Genomic DNA, 21,708 nt, shown 5'->3' with positions numbered 1-21,708 from the left:
GAAGTCAACTCTCCTCAGACACCAAAGGACACTCTCTGGGGAGAAGCTCTATGTTTTCAGGGAGTGTGAGTGAGGCTTTTCATTGCCCAACTCTCCTCACAGACCAGAGAACACACTCATGGGAGAAGCCCTATGTTTGCAGGGAGTGTGAGTGAGGCTTTACACGGAAGTTAGTTTTCCATGGACACTAGATGACAGTCAGGGGAGAAGCCCTCAGTTTGCAAGGAGGGTGAGTGAGTCATTAGCATTAATCCAGCTACAGCTGTGACACAGGTGATACCCCAGCTCTGAGGGGACTCAGAACAAGTCTACTGACCCCTTACCTTCCCAAGACTAATTAGTACAGAAGTAACTGGTTAAACAAGTTTTTCACTTTTATGACAAGACACAGTTCTTTTAGTGCTATGGAAATGTCAACACCGATCTCCATGGTCTCTTGTCCTCCTGTTCTAGTAAATCTTATCTCCATAAAACTATGAAGCCCACATACCTCATTCCCCCTGTCATTGAAACCAGAGAGCTCCAGGAGGGCCACAGAGAACTCACGCTGTCAAGCACAGAATCTTAACCCCTGGAAACATGGAAGTATGGAGTCAATCTACTTAGGTTACTGCCCAGGAATAGGGATTTGAGACAGACTCACCAGGGAAAGGTATTTCTTGACTCCCAGGAAGTGGAGCCTTCTCTCCTAGTAGGCTCACCACCCTCCTTCCTTGGCTTCTCTTGGCTCCTGTCCTGGTTTCCTCTGACTTCTGTAGAATCAGAGCTGAAATCCAGGGAGGAACATGTTTGTGTGCATGTCTGTGTGCCTGGCTCAGTCTGGGCACCTGGTCTCCTTCACTCTCTCCTCACTGCCCTTTAAGGGTGAGCATCATGGTGTACACCACATGGACTCCAGATAATTCCATAGTGGGTTTGAATCTCAGCTCTGCCCTCACAAGCTCTGCAACCTAAGGCAAGATTCTCAACTTCTCTGTGCCTGTTTTTTAATCTATAAAATGGGAATGGTGCCTGACCAGGCAGTGGTGCAGTGCATAGAGCATTGGACTGGGATGCAGAGGAACCATGTTCAAAACCCCAAGGTCACTGGCTTGAGCACAAGGTTCACCAGCTTGAGTGCAGGGTTGCAGGCTTAAGCATGGAATCATAGACATGACTCCATGGTCACTGGCTTGAAGCTCAAGGTTGCTGCCTTGAGTAAGGGGTCACTCACTCTGCTAGAGCCTCCTGGTCAAGACACATATGAGAGAGCAATCAATAAACAACTAAGGTGCCCCAACAAAGAATTAATGCTTCTCATCTCTCTCCCTTTCTGTCTGTCACTATCTGTCCTCTCTCAGTCTCTCACAAAAAAAAATTGCTTCCCTGTCTCCACACTCTAAAATAAATAAACAAAAAACTGGAATCGCCTGATCAAGGCATATATGGAAGTTGATGCTTTCTGCTCCTCCATCTCTCTCTCTCTCTCTCTCTCCCTCCACCCTCTCTCTCCCTCTTTCTCTCTCTCCATTCTCTAAAATTAAATTTAAATAAATAATTGAAATAGAAATTGCTACACTGTCAGTCTGCAGGATTGGAGATCTTCATTCCAAATGTTTGGAGTCATTTTGGCTCAGATAAACTCTTTAAAACCTCCCAGTTTTCATGTTTCTTATTTTGACAGGACCAAGTACCTAATCTTATAAAAATAAGCTCTGCCTGATATATTGTTAGAAAATGGCAAATTCAGACTACTATAGTATGGCACTGACATCTTTTAGAACTGCTAAACTCCAAATATGACATCACCAATGTTCTCATGCATTCATTAATTCTTAGATGTCCCCTGACAGGATTGAGCCTACCACCTTGTATCAGAATGACACTCTAACTAACTGAGTTACCAGCCAGGGCATAACCATGGGTTTCATCTAACTCTCTCATTTAGGGATAGAGAATACCTCTTTCAGAACCAATAGATTACCACAAAAAAAGAAAATCCACAGAGAGATAAAAAGAAACTTACTTAACATAAGCAGGTAAGTGGATCAACTGAGGAAAGAGGGACAGGCACCCTCTTTCTTGAGAAGTAAGAAAAAGAAAAATGCAAAGAAAGGGAGCCTTCAGGGATAACGGAGTCAGCCAGTTCTAGATTAACTACTTCCTATAGTTCTCTGAAAGGGTGCCTGGGGCCACTTGCTTCACAGAGCAAAGAAGATAGAACTTATCTGAAAACCCCTTCACTTTTCTCAAAAGCTGTTAAAAAACAAAGTTTACATACCTTAATTTAAAAATCCAACACTTATCCTCTAATTCCACCTAAATTCACTCTCCTATCCTGGAGTCATGGGAGTGACTTATACTAGACAAAGGAATCAGGAGCCCCTTGCATGAAAACCCTGTATTCTATAAAAGGTATATAAGATGTAAGAAATCTAACTTTGGGGAGCACGTGTTTGGTTGCCTCTTTGGGGTCACGCTGCTTCACCAGCTAAATAAATTCTACTTCCTTCATCAAGTTGTCTGGGCGTTTTTGTCCTTTGATTCCTGCAATATAACCACTGACAGATAATGCACTGTACCCACCCCTGTTCCTCCTGACCACCACCAAGGTGTTGTTCTCAAGGTGCACACAATATAACAGCAGAGACTCACATTGAGGACACATTTAAAAGGGACTATATTGCAACATAAAGCAAGTGACAACAGACTTCAAAGATTTGAAATTATATAACCCGTTTCCTCCTCTCATGACAGTTGACCTTGAAATTATTAGTAACAGATAAACCAGGAAGTCCTTATACTTACACTTATAAAATACTATTTTATTTTTTTAAATATGGTTAACATCTATTTTTATTTTCCCTCTCTATTTATTTATTTATTATTTTTTACAGAGAGAGTCAGAGAGAGGGATAGATAGGGACAGACAGACAAGAATGGAGAGAAATGAGAAGCATCAATCATCAGTTTTTTGTTGTGACACCCTAGTTGTTCATTGATTGCTCTCTCATATGTACCTTGACCGTGGGCCTTCAGCAGACCGAGTAACCCCCTGCTTGAGCCAGCAACCTTGGGTCCAAGCTGGTGAGCTTTTGCTCAAACCAGATGAGCCCGTGCTAAAGCTGGAGACCTTGGGGTCTTGAACCTGGGTCCTCCACATCCCAGTCTGATGCTCTATCCACTGTGCCACCACCTGGTCAGGCTAAAAATACTATTTTATATAACATACATACATTGCAATTGGAATCCTAAAATAATTTCATCAACTGAAAGATAATAATTTAAAATAACCTATGGTGCCCTGACCAGATGGCTCAGTGCATGGTTGTGGGTTTTGTCATAGGTCTTAGCACCTACGAGAAGTGACCAAATTGTACACAACTAAATGGAACAACTAATTGAAAAAATGATTTCACTGACCAGGCGGTGGTGCAGTAGATAGAGCATCAGACTGGGATGTGGAGGACCCAAGTTCGAGACCCCAAGGTCATCAGCTTGAGCGCGGGCTCATCTAGTTTGAGCAGAGGTCACCAGCTTGGACCCAAGGTCACTGGCTCGAGCAAGGGGTTACTCAATCTGCTGAAGGCCTGCAGTCAAGGCACATGTGAGAAAGCAATCAATGAACAACTAAGGTGTCACAACAAAAAACTGATGATTGATGCTTCTCATCTCTCTCCATTCCTGTCTGTCTGTCCCTATCTATCCCTCTCTCTGACTCTCTTTCTGTCTCTGTAAAAAAAAAATGATTTTATGCTTCTCTATCTCTTTCTCTTTCTCAAATCAATGTAAAAAATGTAAAAATCTAATGGGAAACGCTGTGATAGACCTGCAACATGCCTAGTGCATTTCTCTCAACAAAAAACTTGAAAACAGCCTGACCAGGTGGTAGCGCAGTGGATAGAGCGTTGGACTGGGATGCGGAGGACCCAGGTTCGAAACCCGAGGTCGCCAGCTTGAGCAAGGGCTCATCTGGTTTGAGCAAAAGCTCACCAGCTTGAGCCCAACGTCGCTGGCTCAAGCAAGGGGTTACTTGGTCTGCTGAAGGCCCGCGGTCAAGGCACATTAATAAATAAATAAATAAACTTGAAAACACAGGGAAGAAAAACAAAGTAAAATACCCAGATATCTCTTCGGACCATGTTTCTATTTTTCACCTAGAAAAGACTTTTTTTTTAACCATCAACACAAGAATTCTGCACCTCACACTGTTTCCCACCCATTTCAGTCTCCAATGGTACTTATTCTACACTGGAACCATTTCCCTCTCACTTCCCCAAAACACATGACCAGCACTGCCTTGGAGAAACTCCTCCCAAACTTGAACCAGAGGGCTGAGGGGACGATGGACATCTCAGAACACAACATTTCTTTAATGTGCCATCAAGCCAACGAATATTGGAGCCTTCTATCAGATTTGACTAAATGGAACCTTGAGACTTCTCCCTGGAGCAAGTATTCCAAGTTGTATAGAATAAAATCTTCCATTCACTTTGCTCTCTTTCCCCATCCAACATCATTACTGAACAGACACCAGAGTCCTTAGACAAAATCAGGATCCCATAGACCCTAGACAACTTAAACTGAGCAATGGACCAACCCCCAAACCAAAAAGGGGACTTGGCACCAAACACCAAACACTAGTATACAGACCCAACCAAGACTAGGAAACACCAATGCCAGAAACTGACACAGCACCTTGGACACCAGAGTCCATACATCATGCTCTAGAACTGGAGCTGCTCGAGGGACCCACATTAGAACTCGGATACAAGGCTACATGCAAAGGGACTCCAAGTGCACAGCAGAATACAGATTATACAACAAACCCTGGAGACTCTCCTGATATGTAACCAAGACCCCATAACTGAACTTCAGACATAGAGCCAAACGACATGCTGCTTGACACTTGCAGCATGACAAATGCCGGAGCTCAACCTGATACTCACTAAGCAAACAGAGCCAGGACTCCATAAAGGACATCTTATGATTCCCTAAGTCCAAGCAGCGAGCTTGAAAATATATTTTATTACCAGTGTAAATGTAGAAGAGAGAAACATCACTAGCAGCACTACCACATTCTACCAAACCCCACAAAAATAAACCAAGTAACTGACAGAGGGAACAGAAATAATGCTTACCCTTAGCCAACACGTGTCCATGATCTCAGCTGCAGGACTCTCCAGGACTTAATGTCCCAGCTATTCATGTCACATGCCTGGCTATTGACACTATGGGGAATAAAATGAAAAAAATGTCCTTATACTTTGAAAGTTCTGGCAGGTGGGCCAATAATCAAGTGAAATAATAAGATGAACAAGGAATATTCAATGTATAATAAAGGCTTAAGGGGAACTGATATAAGACAATGAGGTTATACTGGGTATGTAGATCACTTCAAAAAAACTGAATAACAGAATCTAACATTTTTTGAAAAAATTTACTGATTGATTTTAGAGAAAAGACAGAAGAGATAGAAAGGGGGAAGGAGCAGGAAACATCACCTCAGAGGTTTTGCCTCTAACCTGTGCCCTGACCCAGCAAGCCTTGAGTTTCAAACCACCAACCTCAGCATTTCAAATCAATGCTCCATCCACTGCACCACCACAGGTCAGGCCAGAATCTTAGATTCACAAAGGTGACATGGATAACATGCAGCTAATGTGAGAACAAGTGACACATCTTACAGATTACTTTTTGTTGGAAAACCCCAAAACATATTGGACACAAGAAATAAGGTAAAGGGGTAAAGAAGCTGCTCCTTGCAGTCTTCATGTCTAACACTAAGGTACTTGTACTTAAGTTCTCTTCTGAAACTGGCATGTGCACAGGGTGACAGAGAAGCGCATTCACACATATTTACAGAGACCACAAAGCAACAGAAAGCCACCTTCAACGAGTTCATGGTTTGAAAGAATATAAAGTGTGTGTCTTGCTGTCATGGCCATGAACCTAAAAAATATCAATAAGAGGGACCTACGAGCTCCTTATGGTTTAAGGTATAAATGATATTTTCTAAATAACCTCCCAAATGTATCACAATTAGAAATGTAAAATAACTTCAATTGAATGATAATTAAAATACTACATTTTAAAAAACCCTATGGGGCACTGGCCATGTACCTAAGTGCAGATACCATTTTCCCAAATGCCAAGGTAACAGGTGTGAGCCCCATTGTCGGCACCTAAAAGGAGCAACCAGTGAGCACATAACTAAATGGAACAACTAAGTGGAGCAATGAGTAAGTGCTTCTCTCTCTAGGTATCAAATTAACGGATAAATTTGGAAAACCAATGAAAAGTGGAGTGATGAATCCACAACGTGGCCACTGTGTTTCTCTCAGCAGGAAGACAGAATAAAATGACAAATAAAAGGCCCAAATCTCTGTTAGGACCATGTTTCTATTCTTCAGCTGGGAAGGATGACCTTTCTTGACCATAAACACTCTGGATTCTGAACCTCAGTGTTTCCCACCCATTTTTTACTCCCATGGTGCCTCTCCTACAATGGAACCTTTTCCCTCTTGTTTCCCCTCACCTGACCGGCAGTGCCTTGGGGAAACTCCTCCCAAACCTGAGCCAGAGGGCTGAAGGGACAATGCACTTCTCAGGACACAATGGATTCTTCTAATATGCCATCAAGCCTATGAATACTGGAGCCTTCTATCAGATAAGACTAAATGGAACCCTGAAGCTTCTTTCTGGAACACCTATTTCATTTTTTGTTTGTTTGTTTTTGTTTGTATGTTTCTGAAGTGAGAAGTGGAAAGGCAGAGAGACAGACTCCCACATGCCATCAGCCGGGATTCATCCGGCAAGTCCACTGGGGAGCGATGCTCTTCTTATCTGGGGTGTTGCTCCACTGCAACTGGAGCCATCCTCAGCACCCAGGCCAATTTGTTCCATTGGAGCCTCTTCTGTTGGAGGGGAAGAGAGAGATAGAGAGAAAGGAAAGGGGAGAAGGGTGGAGAAGCAGATGAATGCTTTTCCTGTGTGCCCTGGCCGGGAATCAAACCCAGGACTTCCACATGCCAATGCTCTACCACATATTCTGTATTATAGAATAGAATTTCCAATTCGCTTTGCTCTCTTTCCCCATTAGTATCTACTTTCCTGCCAGTGTGAACATAACAACCATTACTGAACAGAGAGACCTTAGACAGAATCAGAACCCCAAGGACTCTAGATGGCTGAAGCTGAGCACTGGAACAACTCTCAAACCAAAATGAGGACTCGGCACTGCACACCAAACACTGGTCTACATAGCCAACCGAGACTAGGACACACCAATGCCAGAAACTGACACGGCGCCTTGGACACCAGAGTCCATACATCATGCCTTAGAACTGCAGCTGCTTGTGGGACCCACACTGGAACTCGGATACGAGGCTACATGCAAAGGGACTTCAGACCCCAGATGCACAACAGAATACAGATTCAACCACAGACCCCGGAGACAGACCAAGACCTGTAACCAAGACCCCATAACCGAACTTCAGACATGAAGCCAAACACCTGACCCCACTTGCTACATGACAGATGCAGGAGCTGAACCTGATACTCACAATGCAAACAGAGCCAGGACTCCATAGAAGAAATCTCATAGCTCCCTAAGTTCAAGCAGGAAGCTAAAATATATTTCACTACCAATGTAAATGTAGAAGAGAGAAACATAACTCACAGCACTACCACATTCTACCAAACCCCACAAACATAAACCAAGTAACTGACAGAGGAAACAGAAACAATGCTTACCCTTAGCTGACACATGTCCATGACCTCAGCTGCAGAACTCTCCAGGAGTTAGTGCCCCAGCCATTCATGTCACATGCCATGCATCGACACTGTGGGGGATGAAATTTAAAGATTTCTCCGTACTTTGAAAGTTCTAGCAGCTGGGCTAATAATCAAGTGAAATAATCAGATGGACAAGAGATATTCAACATATAATACATGCTCTGGGGAAATTCACATTCCCAAAAATATAAGACAATGAGGTTATATTGCATATATAGGACATTTCAAAAACCTGAATAACATAATTTAGATTTTGGGGGGGGAATTTATAGATTGATTATAGAAAAAAGAGAGGAGACAGAGAGCAAGAGAAAAAGTAGAAAGCATCTCCTCAGAGTAGTTGCCTCCATGTGTCCCTTTACCTGACAACCCTAGAGTTTTAAACCAGCAACCAGAGTTCCAAGTTGATACTCTATTCACTGTGCCACCACAGGTCAGGCCAGAATCTTGGATTCTTAAAGGTGACATGGACAGGCCCTTGCTGGTTGGCTCAACAGTAGAGCATCAGCCGGGTGTGTGGAAGTCACAGGTTCGATTCCCAGTCAGGACACACAGGAGAAGTGCCCATCTGCTTCTCCACCCCTCCCCCTCTCCTTCCTCTCTGTCTCTCTCTTCCCCTTCCGCAGCCAAGGCTCCATTGGAGCAGAGTTGGCCTGGGAGCTGAGAATGGCTCCGTGGCCTCCACCTCAGGTGCTAGAATGGCTCCAACTACAGCAAAGCAACACCCCAGAGAAGCCAGGCATCGCTCCCTGTTGGGCATGCCGGGTGGATCCTGGTAGGGAGCATGCAGGAGTCTGTCTGTCTGCCTCCCACTGCTTCTCACTTCAGAAAAAACAAAAACTATGCATCTAATTTGAGAACATGTGACACACCTGACAGAATACTTTTTGTTGGGAAACCCCAAAACCTGTTAAACACAAGAAATAAGGTAAGGTGTCAACAAGCTGTTTCTTGGAGTCTTCATGTTAACACTAAGGTGATTGTACTTAAGTTCTCTTCTGAAACTTCCATGGGCACAGAGTGACAACAGAGAAGTACACTTTAAACATATTGAAGAGGGACCACAAAGCAACAGAAAGCAACATCCAACCAGCTTCCAGGCTCAAAAGAATATAAAATGTGTGTTTGGTTCTCAGGGCCATTACCTAAAATACAGGTTGAGAGAGAAACAGAGAGGGACAGACAGGCAGAAAGGGAGAGAGATAAGAAGCATCAATTCTTCATTGCAGCTCCTTAATTGTTCATTGATCGCTTTCTCATATGGGCCTTGACTGGGGGGCTACCTTGCTCAAGCCAGCGACCTTGGGCTTCAATCCAGTGACCTTTAGGCTCAAGCCAGCAACCACGGGGTCATGCCTATGATCCCACGCTCAAGCCAGTGATCCCACAATCAAGCTGCTGAGCCCGTGCTCAAGCCGGATGAGCCTGCACTCAAGCTGGGGACCTCAGGATTTAGAACTTGGGTCCTCTGCATTTCAGTATGGTGCTCTATTCACTGCGCCACTGCCTGGTCAGGCTAAAAAATATTAATCAAAGGGACACATGAGCTCCTTATGCTTTAAGGCATAAATGACATTTTCTAAATAACCCCCCAAACACATCACAATTAGAAATATAAAATAACTTCAAATGAATGATGATTAAAATACTACATTTAAAAAAGCCTATGGGGCACTGGCCATGTAGCTCAGTGCATATGGCATTGTACCAAACACCAACGTGACAGGTGTGGGCCCAATTGTTGGCACCTAAAAAAAACAACCAATTGTTGTAAAGTAGCATACCTTACTTTTGCGGGTTTACATAGAGACACCAAGGCAGGATACAGAAGAATTTTTAGAAGGAGATTTATTACTAAGCTGGCTGTATATGACTTATACAGGGTATAGCTAACCCAAATCGTGTGTGAGAAAAATAGCCCTGAAGCTAGTTATATAGACTTGATCACATATAGGTTGGGGGAAAAGGAGGGGGAGCATGACACAATAAGCTTACAACATTTGTCTATAGGATCTATAAAAACATTCCTATGTATTAAAACTTATAAAGTGGCCCTGGCCGGTTGGCTCAGCGGTAGAGCGTCGGCTTAGCGTGCGGAGGACCCGGGTTCGATTCCGGTCCAGGGCACACAGGAGAAGCACCCATTTGCTTCTCCACCCATCCACCGCGCCTTCCTCTCTGTCTCTCTCTTCCCCTCCCGCAGCCAAGGCTCCATTGGAGCAAAGATGGCCCGGGCGCTGGGGATGGCTCTGTGGCCTCTGCCCCAGGCGCTAGAGTGGCTCTGGTTGCAACATGGCGACGCCCAGGATGGGCAGAGCATCGCCCCCTGGTGGGAAGATCGTCACCCCATGGTGGGCGTGCCAGGTGGATCCCGGTCGGGCGCATGCGGGAGTCTGTCTGACTGTCTCTCCCTGTTTCCAGCTTCAGAAAAATGCAAAAAAAAAAACCTTACAAAGTAACACAACAGTGATGTCATTTTGCATATCAAACACATTCATAAATCTTTTAGAGTCTACCTCCCATTCCTTTGTCTAGAGGTATATGTTAGTCTCAGGACTCCAGGAAGGGAGAAAGAGTTAAAATCAGTATAGGATATGTAAATATTATCTCCTATTGAAAGGGAAAAGAAGTTCTTCCCATCATGCCTCAGATAAGTGACTTTGTATCAGAGACTTTCTTATTTGTATATTGGATTAAAAGTTTTAATTTCTAAACTATAAAGTGGGGCAGACTGGGAGCTTGCTCTCTAGTTCCTGAGATCAGCGTTAGAGGAGAGAACAAAGAAAAGGGAGCAGAAAAAGGCCATGTGGAGGAGAGAAGTAGCCAAGATGGTGGAGTGCTGAGGGAGAACCCAGTTTGTGCAGAGAGGAGATGGGAAACAGAGGTGAATGATAGATACGTGTATTCCAAACCGCCCTCTTGATGTTCCACTTATCTGTCAGACCTCACCCTTACTGGACTATCACCCCTGAGACAGAGGAATTCCAAAAAGCTGACAAGCCGCCCCAAGGAGGGGCTCCGGACATACCAGGACTTTTGATTCAACACCCACATGCTCGAAGCCCCCCAAGGAGGAGCATTCTGGACATACCAGGACTTTTGATTCAACACCCACATGCTCCAAGCCCCCCAAGGAGGAGCATTCCGGACATACCAGGGCTTTTGCCTCAGTATCCCCTCAGGCTCTCCCAAACACTATATAACTCACCCCTAGTCTGTAACCCGGTGCAGTTCTCCTGGAGGAGTGCCCCGGCAGGTCTTTCTCCTCTAATAAAGCCTGACATCTAGTGATGGAGTGCCGTCTCATTCTTACATCTGGTGCCGAAACCCAGGACAGGGTACTAACTGCCTGGACAATCCCTCTTTGACGCCCAAACTTACAACCAGGGAAGCAATGGGCAGCAGCAGCTCGTCCCAGGCTTACTCCCTGATTCTGTTTGGACGTGTAATTGTGGGTTGATTGGCCAGCAGTCTAACCCTGTCCTGAACCCCTGCTGGACCAGAAGGTAAGGAGTTTCTCCCATCCCCTTCCCCCCCGGTTGGCCTCTAAATTTCTCACTAAAAACACCCCTTCCTGGTCAGTTTTCTCTGACACGCCTCACGTTTTGAGGGGTTTGACTCAGTCTCAGTGGACTGCACGGAAGACTAGGCGCCCAGCCAAACCTCTCCACTCTCTCGGACTTCTCGTCCTCAGAGCTCCCTGACAGGTGGTGACGACCTCTATCAGGGATGACTCCCTCACATGGAGATTCTCTCCTCTTGGGACAGTGACAAAAGGTGGGGATGCCCCCTCTTGCTCACCTGTCTCCACTAAGGGCTCTTCAGAGTCTAAGCCTTCCTACCAGACATCCCTAGCATGTCTCATAAAAATCCTCACCAAACTCGGTCTCTCAGAGCTCAAACCGAAGAAATTAATCTTCTTCTGTAACATGGCATGGCCTCAGTACAGACTAGACAATGACTCCCATTGGCCTGAAAATGGGACATTCGATTACAATATCCTAAGAGATCTCGACAATTTCTGCCACCGGACGGGGAAGGCATCAGAAGTTCCTTACATGCAGGCTTTCTTCTCCCTTCTCTCCTGTCCTTAATTTCTGTACCTTCTGTCCTACACGCAGGCCGTTTTTGGCCAAAGAAACCTCACCTAAAACCTCTGCTCCTAATCTTTCCTTCTCCATGAACTCCCAAGTCTCTCCTTCTCCTGCATGACCCCTGAGGGCACCCCTCTCTCGGGACCCCTCTCTACTCCCTCAACAAATCTTTTTTGCTGGAGTCTCTTCCTTCCAGAAACACCTTCCCTTCAATAAATTCTGTTTTCTCATTCACCAGTCTCTCTCTTTCTCCTCCCCTGCTGACCAGGGGCCTCTCCCTTCTCCACTGTGTTCTTCATCACCTCCCCGCTCCTTAGAAGCTGTGGCTCTGGCTGCGTTGCCTGTCTCATCTCTGACCTCTCTTCCCTCCTTACAAACTGCAGTTCTGTCTGTCTCCTCTCCGACCCTTCCTCCTTCCTTACAAACTGTGACTGTGCCTCTTTCCTCCTCGCCCTCTCCCCTCTCCTCAGAGATCTAAATCCTTTTGACTCCTCTGACCATGTGGCGCCACACCAATATACTTTAACCTCCTCCTCCTCCTCCTGCAGATTCTGACCCTCCTTCTTTCCATCCAGCTGCTCACACTGTCCATCCGTCTGCCTTCTCTCTTTCTCCCCTCTATGCTGGCAACTCCCTGTCATCTCGAAAAACTTTAAAAAGCAGAATTGTATATTAAGCTATGTGAGTAAGTAATCCATCTTGTCTTTTTGTTTGTCAAAAAATATCTGTAGTATAATTTTAATTGAAACAAGTAAAGCGCACTCATTTAAATTCCTTAATTCATAACTTTTATGTAAAGTCTTTGTTTAATGTGTAACTGTGTCTGTTTCTAAGGCCTTAAACCAATAATTACCCACCTCTTAAACCAGGTTTACTCATCCCCACGGACTCTTTCTGCAATATCCCCACCCTTCCTGTTCGAAAACCTTCAGGGGTTCATCATCTTGTACAAGCCTTACACCTAATCAGTGAGGCAGTAATTCCCCTCCATCCAGTAGTCCCTAATCTCTGCAAGTTACTGTCACACATTCCCTCAAACACCACTCACTTCATCGTCCTAGACCTCAAGAATGCCTTCTTTACCATTCCTCTACACCCTGACTCTTACTTTCTGTTTACCTTTACGTGGACTGTCTTACCCCAGGGGATCAGAAACAGCCCACACCTGTTTGGGCAGGCACTAGCTCAGGATTTAGCAGCATACAATCTCAAAACTAGTTCTTTCTTACAATATATAAATAATCTACTCCTCTGTAGCCCCCCCCCCGCCTGCCTCAAGGAGACACAGACACACCGCCACCTTTCTTAACTTCCTCATGAAGGGATATTGTGTCTTCTCTGCTAAGGCTCAACTTTATTCTCAGTCCCTAGTCTATCTAGGCATCGCCTTAACCCCCACCACCTGAAGTCTCACCCTGGATCAAACTCAGACCCTCCACAGTCTCCAATCACCTACCACTACAGATCAAATCTTTTCTTTCCTCGGTCTAATAGGCTTCTATAAACAATAAATTCCCAATTTTGCTCTTAGCCAAGCCCCTCAGTGAGATCTTCTGAGCATGGCTTTTAAGGTCTATAATGACCAAGGAAGTAACAGAGAAGGCAAATAAGACCCAAAAGAAGTCAGGAAATACCAACTTTTGGCTCCAGCACCCTAAGGGGCTTCATAGCATTCCATCAAGGCCCTGCTCCAGAGTGGAAAGAAAGGTCATTGAACTGAAGCCTGCCAGGTTTCCTGGCCCCATCAAGGGACACACCTCTGCTGTGGAAAGAGGGTCATGAGAAGGTAAGCTGCCCCCTTGCTCCATGGAGGGAGGGCTCAGTCTCCTCTAGCCCTGCTCCAGCTACCTGTGACCTGACCTTGCCCAGCATGCTGGGAATTGCCACTGAAGGCCCAAGGACATCATTCACGAGCCTAAGGTATTTCTTCCAAGTAGCAGATAAGCTAATCTCATTTCTTGTAAACACAAGGGCCATCTACTATGCCTTGCTTGAATATTTAAGTTTTATTTATCCCTCAAAGATCTCTACTGTGGGTATTGACAGTCTGATTTTATTGCTTTATTTAATGTTTAGTATCTCCTTTATTCTTCTTGTCTCAATGCCCATACCTATTGTAGGCTGGGACCTGCTGCTAATTCCAGCTAGAAGCAGTGGTCACTAGGACTTAAACTCTAACTGCAAAGTGTAGAAATATAACCACCCTTTCCCTAAGTACTTGCAGGTTTTAGAGGTTACTCAGCAAACTGTTCAAAGACTGTCCAAGAGGCACTTCCAGCAGTACATCACCCAAGGACTGACTTTCACATGGACAGGCCCACACATCGTGATCCTGACAACTCCCACTGCTGCTAAAATGAAAAACAGAATGCCTTACTCCAATCACAAACCTGAAGCTGGTTGGTCTACGTATGGCAAATATATGAAAAAACTAAGGACTCTTTTAGTCAGGCTTTGGGAAAAGGGAAACTAGGATAAAAAGAAAGTCAACTTGATTGTCACTAAAGGTAAAAATTTTTAAATCAAGAGTTCTGACTAGAAAGAAATTGTATGGTTTTGATAATAGAAGGTATAAGGTATGAAAATACTTTTGAAAGAAAAAGGAAAAGCAAGTTGTTATGAAGGCCAGTTGTTTCTGGATAAGAAAGTGAATGAAAGCTGAAGGTTTAAGTAAGTTGTAGAAGGTTTGTGCAGGTTGTAGGAGATTTGTACTGAGAAAAAAGAATTTGTACAGTCAGAAAACTTGTTTTTAAAGAATGTTTAATCAGTCACCCTAGCTAACAATCTTCTACTCTCCCCACTTATTGGGATGGCTCTTTCCTCCATCTTGACCATCTGGAGCTCAGAAACAGAGAAACAAAACCGACCCCTTGTCCTTCTATTCTCTATTCACCTCTTAGCCTGCCTCACCCAATCAGGTGCTTTCTACTCATGTGAGACCACGAGTATATGTATCTCCCTACTAATTGTACAGAAACCTGTACCCTAATCTGTCTCACCCCAAATATCAACCTAATCCCACTCCATGAGCCTCTTCCAGTTCCTAATACATATCCATCTATCTAAGGACCAAACAAGCTATACAGGTAATTTCTTGTTGCTTTAAAAATTTCTATAAAAGTAGATCTAGGGACAGGGGGACTAGCCACACTGCCCTGTCTTATTCCTACTCTCTCTCTCTCTCTCTCTCTCTCTCTCTGAAGCCCAGCGAATTCGTAAACATGGAGTCAGTGGTTTTGCACAACCTGGGTATCTTGACAATTGCCTTTCATTGGTCCACTCACTCTCCTATTTATTTTTCTAACTTTTGAACCCTGCCTTTTATGTTTGTTCACTAGTTTCTTACAGAACCACATGCAGACCTTCGCCAATCAGAAAATTGGAAAAATCTACCTAACCCTACACATCAACCCTGAAACCTGCCCTTGCGAAACAGAAAAATCTGAAACCCTATATCAACAAACCTCCTAAATCCTATCTTTCAACCCCTACAGGTCCCCTAACCCTAAAGCTCTCCCGTATCCCTGAAGAACTAGGAGAATGAATAGCATTCACCTCTTAATGCTTTTCAGTGTTTTTACTCTTCACATAGTAAGAGGACAAGACCGCTGGGTCTTCTTGGCTGAAGAAGAGCCTACAAACGAACATGAAACATTTCTTTTAGCTCGAGCTAACTGTTCTCTCCAGGGCTGCCAGGAAAAAATATCTCTAACTTTACCATGGAAGAACTTTCATACACACACCCCTATACAACCCTCCTTATCTCTGCATTGCTAATCTCCAAATACCTGCCTCTTTCTTTATTAAGTTCCTACAGGCCGGGATGAGAGAAATCTCTAGGATTACCTACAATCAAATGCTCCTACACTCATATTCCCCATTACCCCATGGAGAATTTCATGAGGGAAATATTAAATAGGTAGGGATGACAGCAGGAAGAAGCCGCTCCTCAGCCCAAGAAGTTCCCTCCTGAATGTTCTCCAAACCCTCTTCCTCTTTACCACACATATTCAATCCTTCTAAAAATCTTACACCAACAGGTTTCCTGTATCTTAAAATCTCTACATGTCCTCCCACTTGAAGGGAACCAGACCAGCACGTCTCATGAGGCTCAACCAGGAGACCATGTATCACCATGTCACTCTGTCCACTTGGCACTCGCAGCAAGCAATTCACAATTATTACCTCGCAAAAATTTTTTTACTTCCTCACTCAGGTTTTTGGAGACATCGCCTGGTTCAGACCTTACAGCATGGAAATTGATGACCTCCTTAACTGGATGAGGGACTTGGCTTGGCAAGATTTTCTTCTTGAGTTCTCTCCAGAAGAAGCAATAATTTTCCAATTCTTTCTCCTCTTTCTTCTCATCACCCCTCGCCATATATTATAAAATTAATAACTGCCTTTCTTTTATATGTAACCACAGAGTTGAGAAATGATAGATACGTGAATTCCAAACTGCCCTCTTGATGTTCCACTTATCTGTCAGACCTCACCCTTACTGGACTATTGCCCCTGAGACAGAGGAATTCCAAGAAGCTGACAAGCCGCCCCAAGGAGGGGCTCCGGACATACCAGGACTTTTGATTCAACCCCCACATGCTCGAAGCCCCCCAAGGAGGAGCATTCCGGACATACCAGGACTTTTGCCTCAGTATCCCCTCAGGCTCTCCCAAACACTATATAACTCGCCCCTAGTCTGTAACCCGGTGCACTTCTCCTGGAGGAGTGCCCCGGCAGGTCTTTCTCCTCTAATAAAGCCTGCACACCTGGTGATCGAGTGCCCTCTCATTCTTACAGTGAATAAGGCTGGTGAGATAGAAACCTTTGATTCTAGGAAACTTGGATAAGTCAGTAGCTTTGTGAGCACTAAATGAGTGGGGTTTGGAGCCCAGTGTGTGTTTTACTTGCCCACCAGGTGCAAGCTAGAATTAAAGACTATGGCCCATCAGTTTTTGGCTCCGCTGTTTCTTTACCGACTGTCCGAATCCAATGCGAACCCGCATGGGCTGGACTGCTGTGATAGTGGCCCTGGCCCTGGCTCCTGGCTTTACATTTGGCATAGTCAGCAGGATTCGATACAGATCGGCAAGGAAACTTTGAGCAGTGGAGTAGAGGACTGGCTAGTGTTAGGGTTCCCCATGGCTGTCCTTTTGGGGATTGTAGGCTGGCTGACTTTTACAGCCATGTGTGAGGAAACTGAGAGCTCCGTGGAAGAGGCTGCCTGGGACCTGCAAACCGAGCAGTGGAAGGAGCTGGAGCAAACGCGGAAGAAACCGATGCTGACCCTGGAGCTGGAAGAAATGCTGGAGGAGGAGGCCGACCAGGTTCGTGAGATTCGCCTGGAAATGGAGCAGCTGCTGGAGGAGGATTCAGAGGTTCGTGAGTTGCAGCTTGCCCTGGATGTTGCAGAGAGCCAGCAGCGGCAGGAGGCCGGGGCTGAGGCTGAGGCTGAGGCTGAGGCTGAGGCTGAGGCCGGGTCCGGAGCTGCAAGGTCTGCGGAGCAGAAGGCAGGCGGCAGCCCGGGGTTTGAGCCTGGCAGCGGGAGCTGGCGTTTTCAGTTCCTCTTTGGAGGATGAGGAGAATCGGGCTGGAGTTGCAATCCGCAGTCTCCATAAATTGAGAGCCCAGCTGGAAGGAGCACCTACTGCGGCCCTGGTAGGTCTGCGATTTTGGGACATAGGGCTGGACATGATATCCGGAGCAGAGATGGAAATGCTGACTGCCATTGCCATGTGCCCCTCTTTGGGACAGTGTAAGACCTGCCAGGATGGCAGGAATGAGGGGGGTGGCTGACGCCTCATGTGCACGGACTGATTTCCTGGACTACGACCGGAGTGGGCATTGGATCCTTTGTTGGATGGACTTACGGATTACGGATTTTGGACAATGTAAAATACCCTGATGGGGGTGGGGGGTGGCTTTGCTGGAAGCACTCCCCTGCCCCGGGAAACTTTTCCCATAGGCCGAGGACATTTTGCGCTTTGGGCTAAGTGCTCAGAGACTGCTGAAGTGTACCTTTGTGATTGTTGAAACTGTATGATTTTTGCTGTCATAATCTGTGTAATGTTCTAATTTCCTTGCACAGGAATGCTGGTGATGTAAATTGTGGGTAGTAAAGTGAGCATAGGGGTGGATTGTTGGGCAGATAAAATGTATTATGCTCACTTTGTTAAAGATGACACGAGGAGGCCGTCACCCAGGTGATATTAATGTGTGTTGAGAATCCTTGTAGCCTGGGGCTTGGTTTTGGGATTAAGCCTTTCCCACCCTTTTTGATGTGGGGCGGTACAATCCAATCATGCCTCAGAGAAGTGACTTTGTATTAGAGACTTCCCTATTTTGTATATTGGATTAGAGGTTGTGAAGCTACACTATAAAATAGGGGCAGAACGGGGGCTTGCCCTCTCTTGGTTCCTGAGATTATCATTAGAGAAGAGAGCAGAGAGAAGAGCAGAGAAAGGCCACGTGGAGGAGGCCAGGAGAAGCATCCAAGATGGCGGAGTGCTGAGTGAGATGCCAGTTTGTGTAGAGTTTGTATTTGGGATAAGGAAGGAGATGGGGAACAGAGGTGAATAAGTCTGATGAGCTAGAAACCTTTGATTCTAGGAAACTCGGATAAGTCAGTGGCTTTGTGAGCACTGAATGTGACTGGGTTTTGGAGCCCAGTGTGTATTTTTTACTTGCCCGCCGAGTGCAAGCTAGGATTAAAGACTATGGCCCACCAGTTTGTGGCTCCGTTGTTTCTTTACCGACTGTCCGAATCCAATGGGAACCTGCATGTGAATGGCCACGATGGTGGCTCCTGGCTTTACACCATCTGTCCGAATCAAATGCGAACCTGCATGTGCCAGAAGGCAGTGATAGTGGCCACGACTACTGGCTTTACAATACATTTTTACTTCCAACCAGTCCCACAGATTACCGTTAGCATTCTCAGCCTCCCTAATCTATCACCAATTTTATGTAACCCCCTTGTCTTCAGCTTTGCTTCTGATGTACAAAATATGGGGCAAAACGCCATTTTCCAGATCACTTTTTTAATCTGCTGAGACTTTGATTACCAGCAATTGTAGACAGTTTGGCTAAAATAAACTAATAAAAATTCTACAGTTCTGGACATTGCTTAACTCGATAAGGGAGACCTGGGGGGAAAAGGCTCCCTCCCCTCAGTAAACACCTCCAGGGAGGGGGCACCCCTCCACGGAAGGAGAGCCACTCTACAGAGGGAGGGTCCCCTCACTCGGAAGGTCACCAAATCCTAGGAGGGAGACCGTCTCCAGGGAGTTATCCCCTCTCCAGGGAGGAAGCTCATGTCCAAGGCGAAACTGGAGCTCCTGTCCACGGACTGACCCCCTCCAAGAGAGGTCTTCTGCCCTCGCTGTTCCCACCCCGTCCGCCCCGCCGCGCCCTGTCCGCCACGTCCGGTCAGCCACGCAACGCACCGCCGCACGTCTTCTCCCCTGCACCACACCCACCCAGCCCAACGCCGTCCCCTACCCGCGCTGTCCCCGTCCTGCGCCCTCGCCCCTGCCCATCCGCCCCATCCCCGCCCCATGGCTCACTGTCCTCTCCCTGCGCTGTGCACTCCCCTCGACGTCCATGCACCACGCTGAGCGCCCCGCCTCAGGGTGTCCCCACCCTGTGCCATCCACGCGCCTCACCGGCCTGCCCTGTCCCACGCCATCCCCACCCCGCACCACTGGTTCTGCCCCATCACTGCCCCACGCCATCCTTAAAATATAAGCGTGCAAAGAGATTCAAATTGAAAGACGGGATGAGACACGTGGGTGATGCAAAAGTAAGTTGAGAATCTTTTGGTTACTTGCACTCAGCTTTTCATTTCAAATTGTGCACCAGATTGCAGCAGAGAAAATAACTTTCTGGTGACTTTTACCTGTTATTCTCAAGATGTCCACGAGATGACAGCAAAAGCATAGTTGTGGGTGTTTTTCTAGCCAGGTCCACTGTGATGTTGATCCAAATATGTACAAAACAGAGCAGCAAATGCCCTGGCTGGACGGCCCCGCTGGTTGGAGCATCGTCCTGAGATGCAGAGGTGGCTGGTTCAGTCCTAGGCTGGGGCACATACAGGAACAGATTGATGCTTCTGTCTCCCTCTCCCCCTTCCCTTCCCTGGATTCAATTAAAAAAAAAAAAAAAGACAAAAAATAAATAAAAATTAGGCAACAGCACTGGCCTCTGCATTAAAGGAGAATCCAGACTTGGAAATAATTCCTACTTTAAGGCCCTCACATGCCTCACCTTACCTATACCTCCCGTTTGCCGAATGAGACACAGACGATTGTTATCTCCATTTCACAGGCATTTGAACTAAAGACTGATTCTAACACAGTTCAAGGTCCAGAACCAATGGTCCAAGATGGGCTAGGAAACTGTGCACTCACAGTATCTTGGAGGCATCGAGCAATCCAAGTACTCCTTGCAGCCTTCTGTTGGATATTATACTTTTTTTAAAAAAATTATGTTTTTAAGAAAACCTGCACATAACCTGAGGGTCCAGCTTGCCATGCTCTCACCCGAGGTGGTGTTTGAGGGGGAACTTGGGCAGGAAATGAGATAGGATAGGTGGGGAGGGAGGAGGTGTCCTGGCCCTTCCCAGGTTGTCAACCAAGAACAGATAGATCCCTTTAAGAGTGCCCTCCCCACTTCTACCCCCTCCCTCTGTGATGGCGTTTTATTTTATTATTTTATTTTTATTTTTTTTACAGAGAGAGAGAGAGAGATAGGGACAGACAGACAGGAAGAGAGAGAAATGAGAAGCATCAATTATCAGTTTTTTGTTGCGACACCTTAGTTGTTCATTGATTGTTTTCTCATATGTGCCTTGACCGTGGGCCTTCAGCAGACCGTGTAACCCCTTGCTCGAGCCAGCGACCTTGGGTCCAAGCTGGTGAGCTTTTTGCTCAAACCAGATGAGCCCGCGCTCAAGCTGGCGACCTCGGGGTCTCGAACCTGGGTCCATCTGCATCCCAGTCTGACGCTCTGTCCACTGCGCCACTGCCTGGTCAGGCCTCTGATGGTATTTTACAATCTGTTCTTCAGTCCAGAGCACTGGTCTGCTTCTACCCACGTGTCCTTCCTCTGAGGCCTCACCTGACAGGAGCTTCCCACAGGCTCAGAATGAACTCTATGTCTGACTCTGGCTCCACCACCTACAGGCAAAGAAATGAAAACTCAGTCTCCTCACATGTCAGATGGGGAGAACGGCTCCCTCTCAGGTGGCTGTGAGGATTCAGGAAAGTGGTGCGTGCTAGCTCCTGCCGATCGTGTGACCAGCAATCTCTCTCACTCTGTCCTGTCTTGGTCCATGCCTCATATGACATTCCTGTCAGTCCCCTCCTGTCTGCAGCCACCACCACATGGCATGTGAGACCTTGGAGCTCAGGACGGCCCTCCTGCACTCTGTCCTTGCCGTTCCCAGCTGACATCCAGGCCAATAATAAACTGATGTGACTGAGCACCTTGATGCCCAGGCTTAGCCAGGGACACCTTCCCAATTCTTGCACTCTCACAACCTCTTCATTCCTTGGAGACCACAGTCTGAGAAGGGACACTGAGGGGCCACCTGATAAGGGGAGGCATCCAGAGGAAAAGGGCAGAAGGACTCAGTGCCCATAACCAACCTCCACCATTATTATGACTTACCCTTGACCTTCTCCAGAAGCAGAAAGGCTATGGCACAGAGGAGCCAGATCCACAGGTCGCTGGGCTGTTTTCCCTAAACCCCTTTCTGGCATCTAATGTGAGATCCTCAAGCTGTAGCAATAATTCATATGGCCTTACTGGGGTCTCTGCAAATAGGCAAATTTCCAAC

General features: G+C 46.2%; 1 protein-coding gene and 1 long non-coding RNA gene across 2 annotated transcripts in view; one reads left to right on the top strand and one right to left on the bottom strand.

Annotated features, from left to right (window-relative positions):
- LOC136327349 (histone-lysine N-methyltransferase PRDM9-like) overlaps positions 1-11,037 on the top strand; it is a 32,952-nt gene extending 21,915 nt beyond the window's left edge. Inside the window, exon 8 of the mRNA XM_066264506.1 lies at positions 10,719-11,037. Within this exon, the coding sequence (XP_066120603.1) occupies positions 10,719-10,816 (98 nt within the window). The 3' untranslated portion in view covers positions 10,817-11,037. The remainder of the gene's footprint in view (positions 1-10,718) is intronic.
- The window catches only part of LOC136327351 (uncharacterized), a 187,353-nt gene that overhangs the window by 24,716 nt on the left and 140,929 nt on the right, over positions 1-21,708 (bottom strand). The gene's annotated exons all lie outside the window — the stretch shown is intronic.

Source organism: Saccopteryx bilineata, chromosome 2 (genome assembly GCF_036850765.1).
Source record: "Saccopteryx bilineata isolate mSacBil1 chromosome 2, mSacBil1_pri_phased_curated, whole genome shotgun sequence".
Lineage (NCBI taxonomy): Eukaryota > Metazoa > Chordata > Mammalia > Chiroptera > Emballonuridae > Saccopteryx > Saccopteryx bilineata.
The sequence above is the reverse complement of the archived record's forward strand: the minus strand, read 5'-3'. Positions and strand labels throughout refer to the sequence as shown.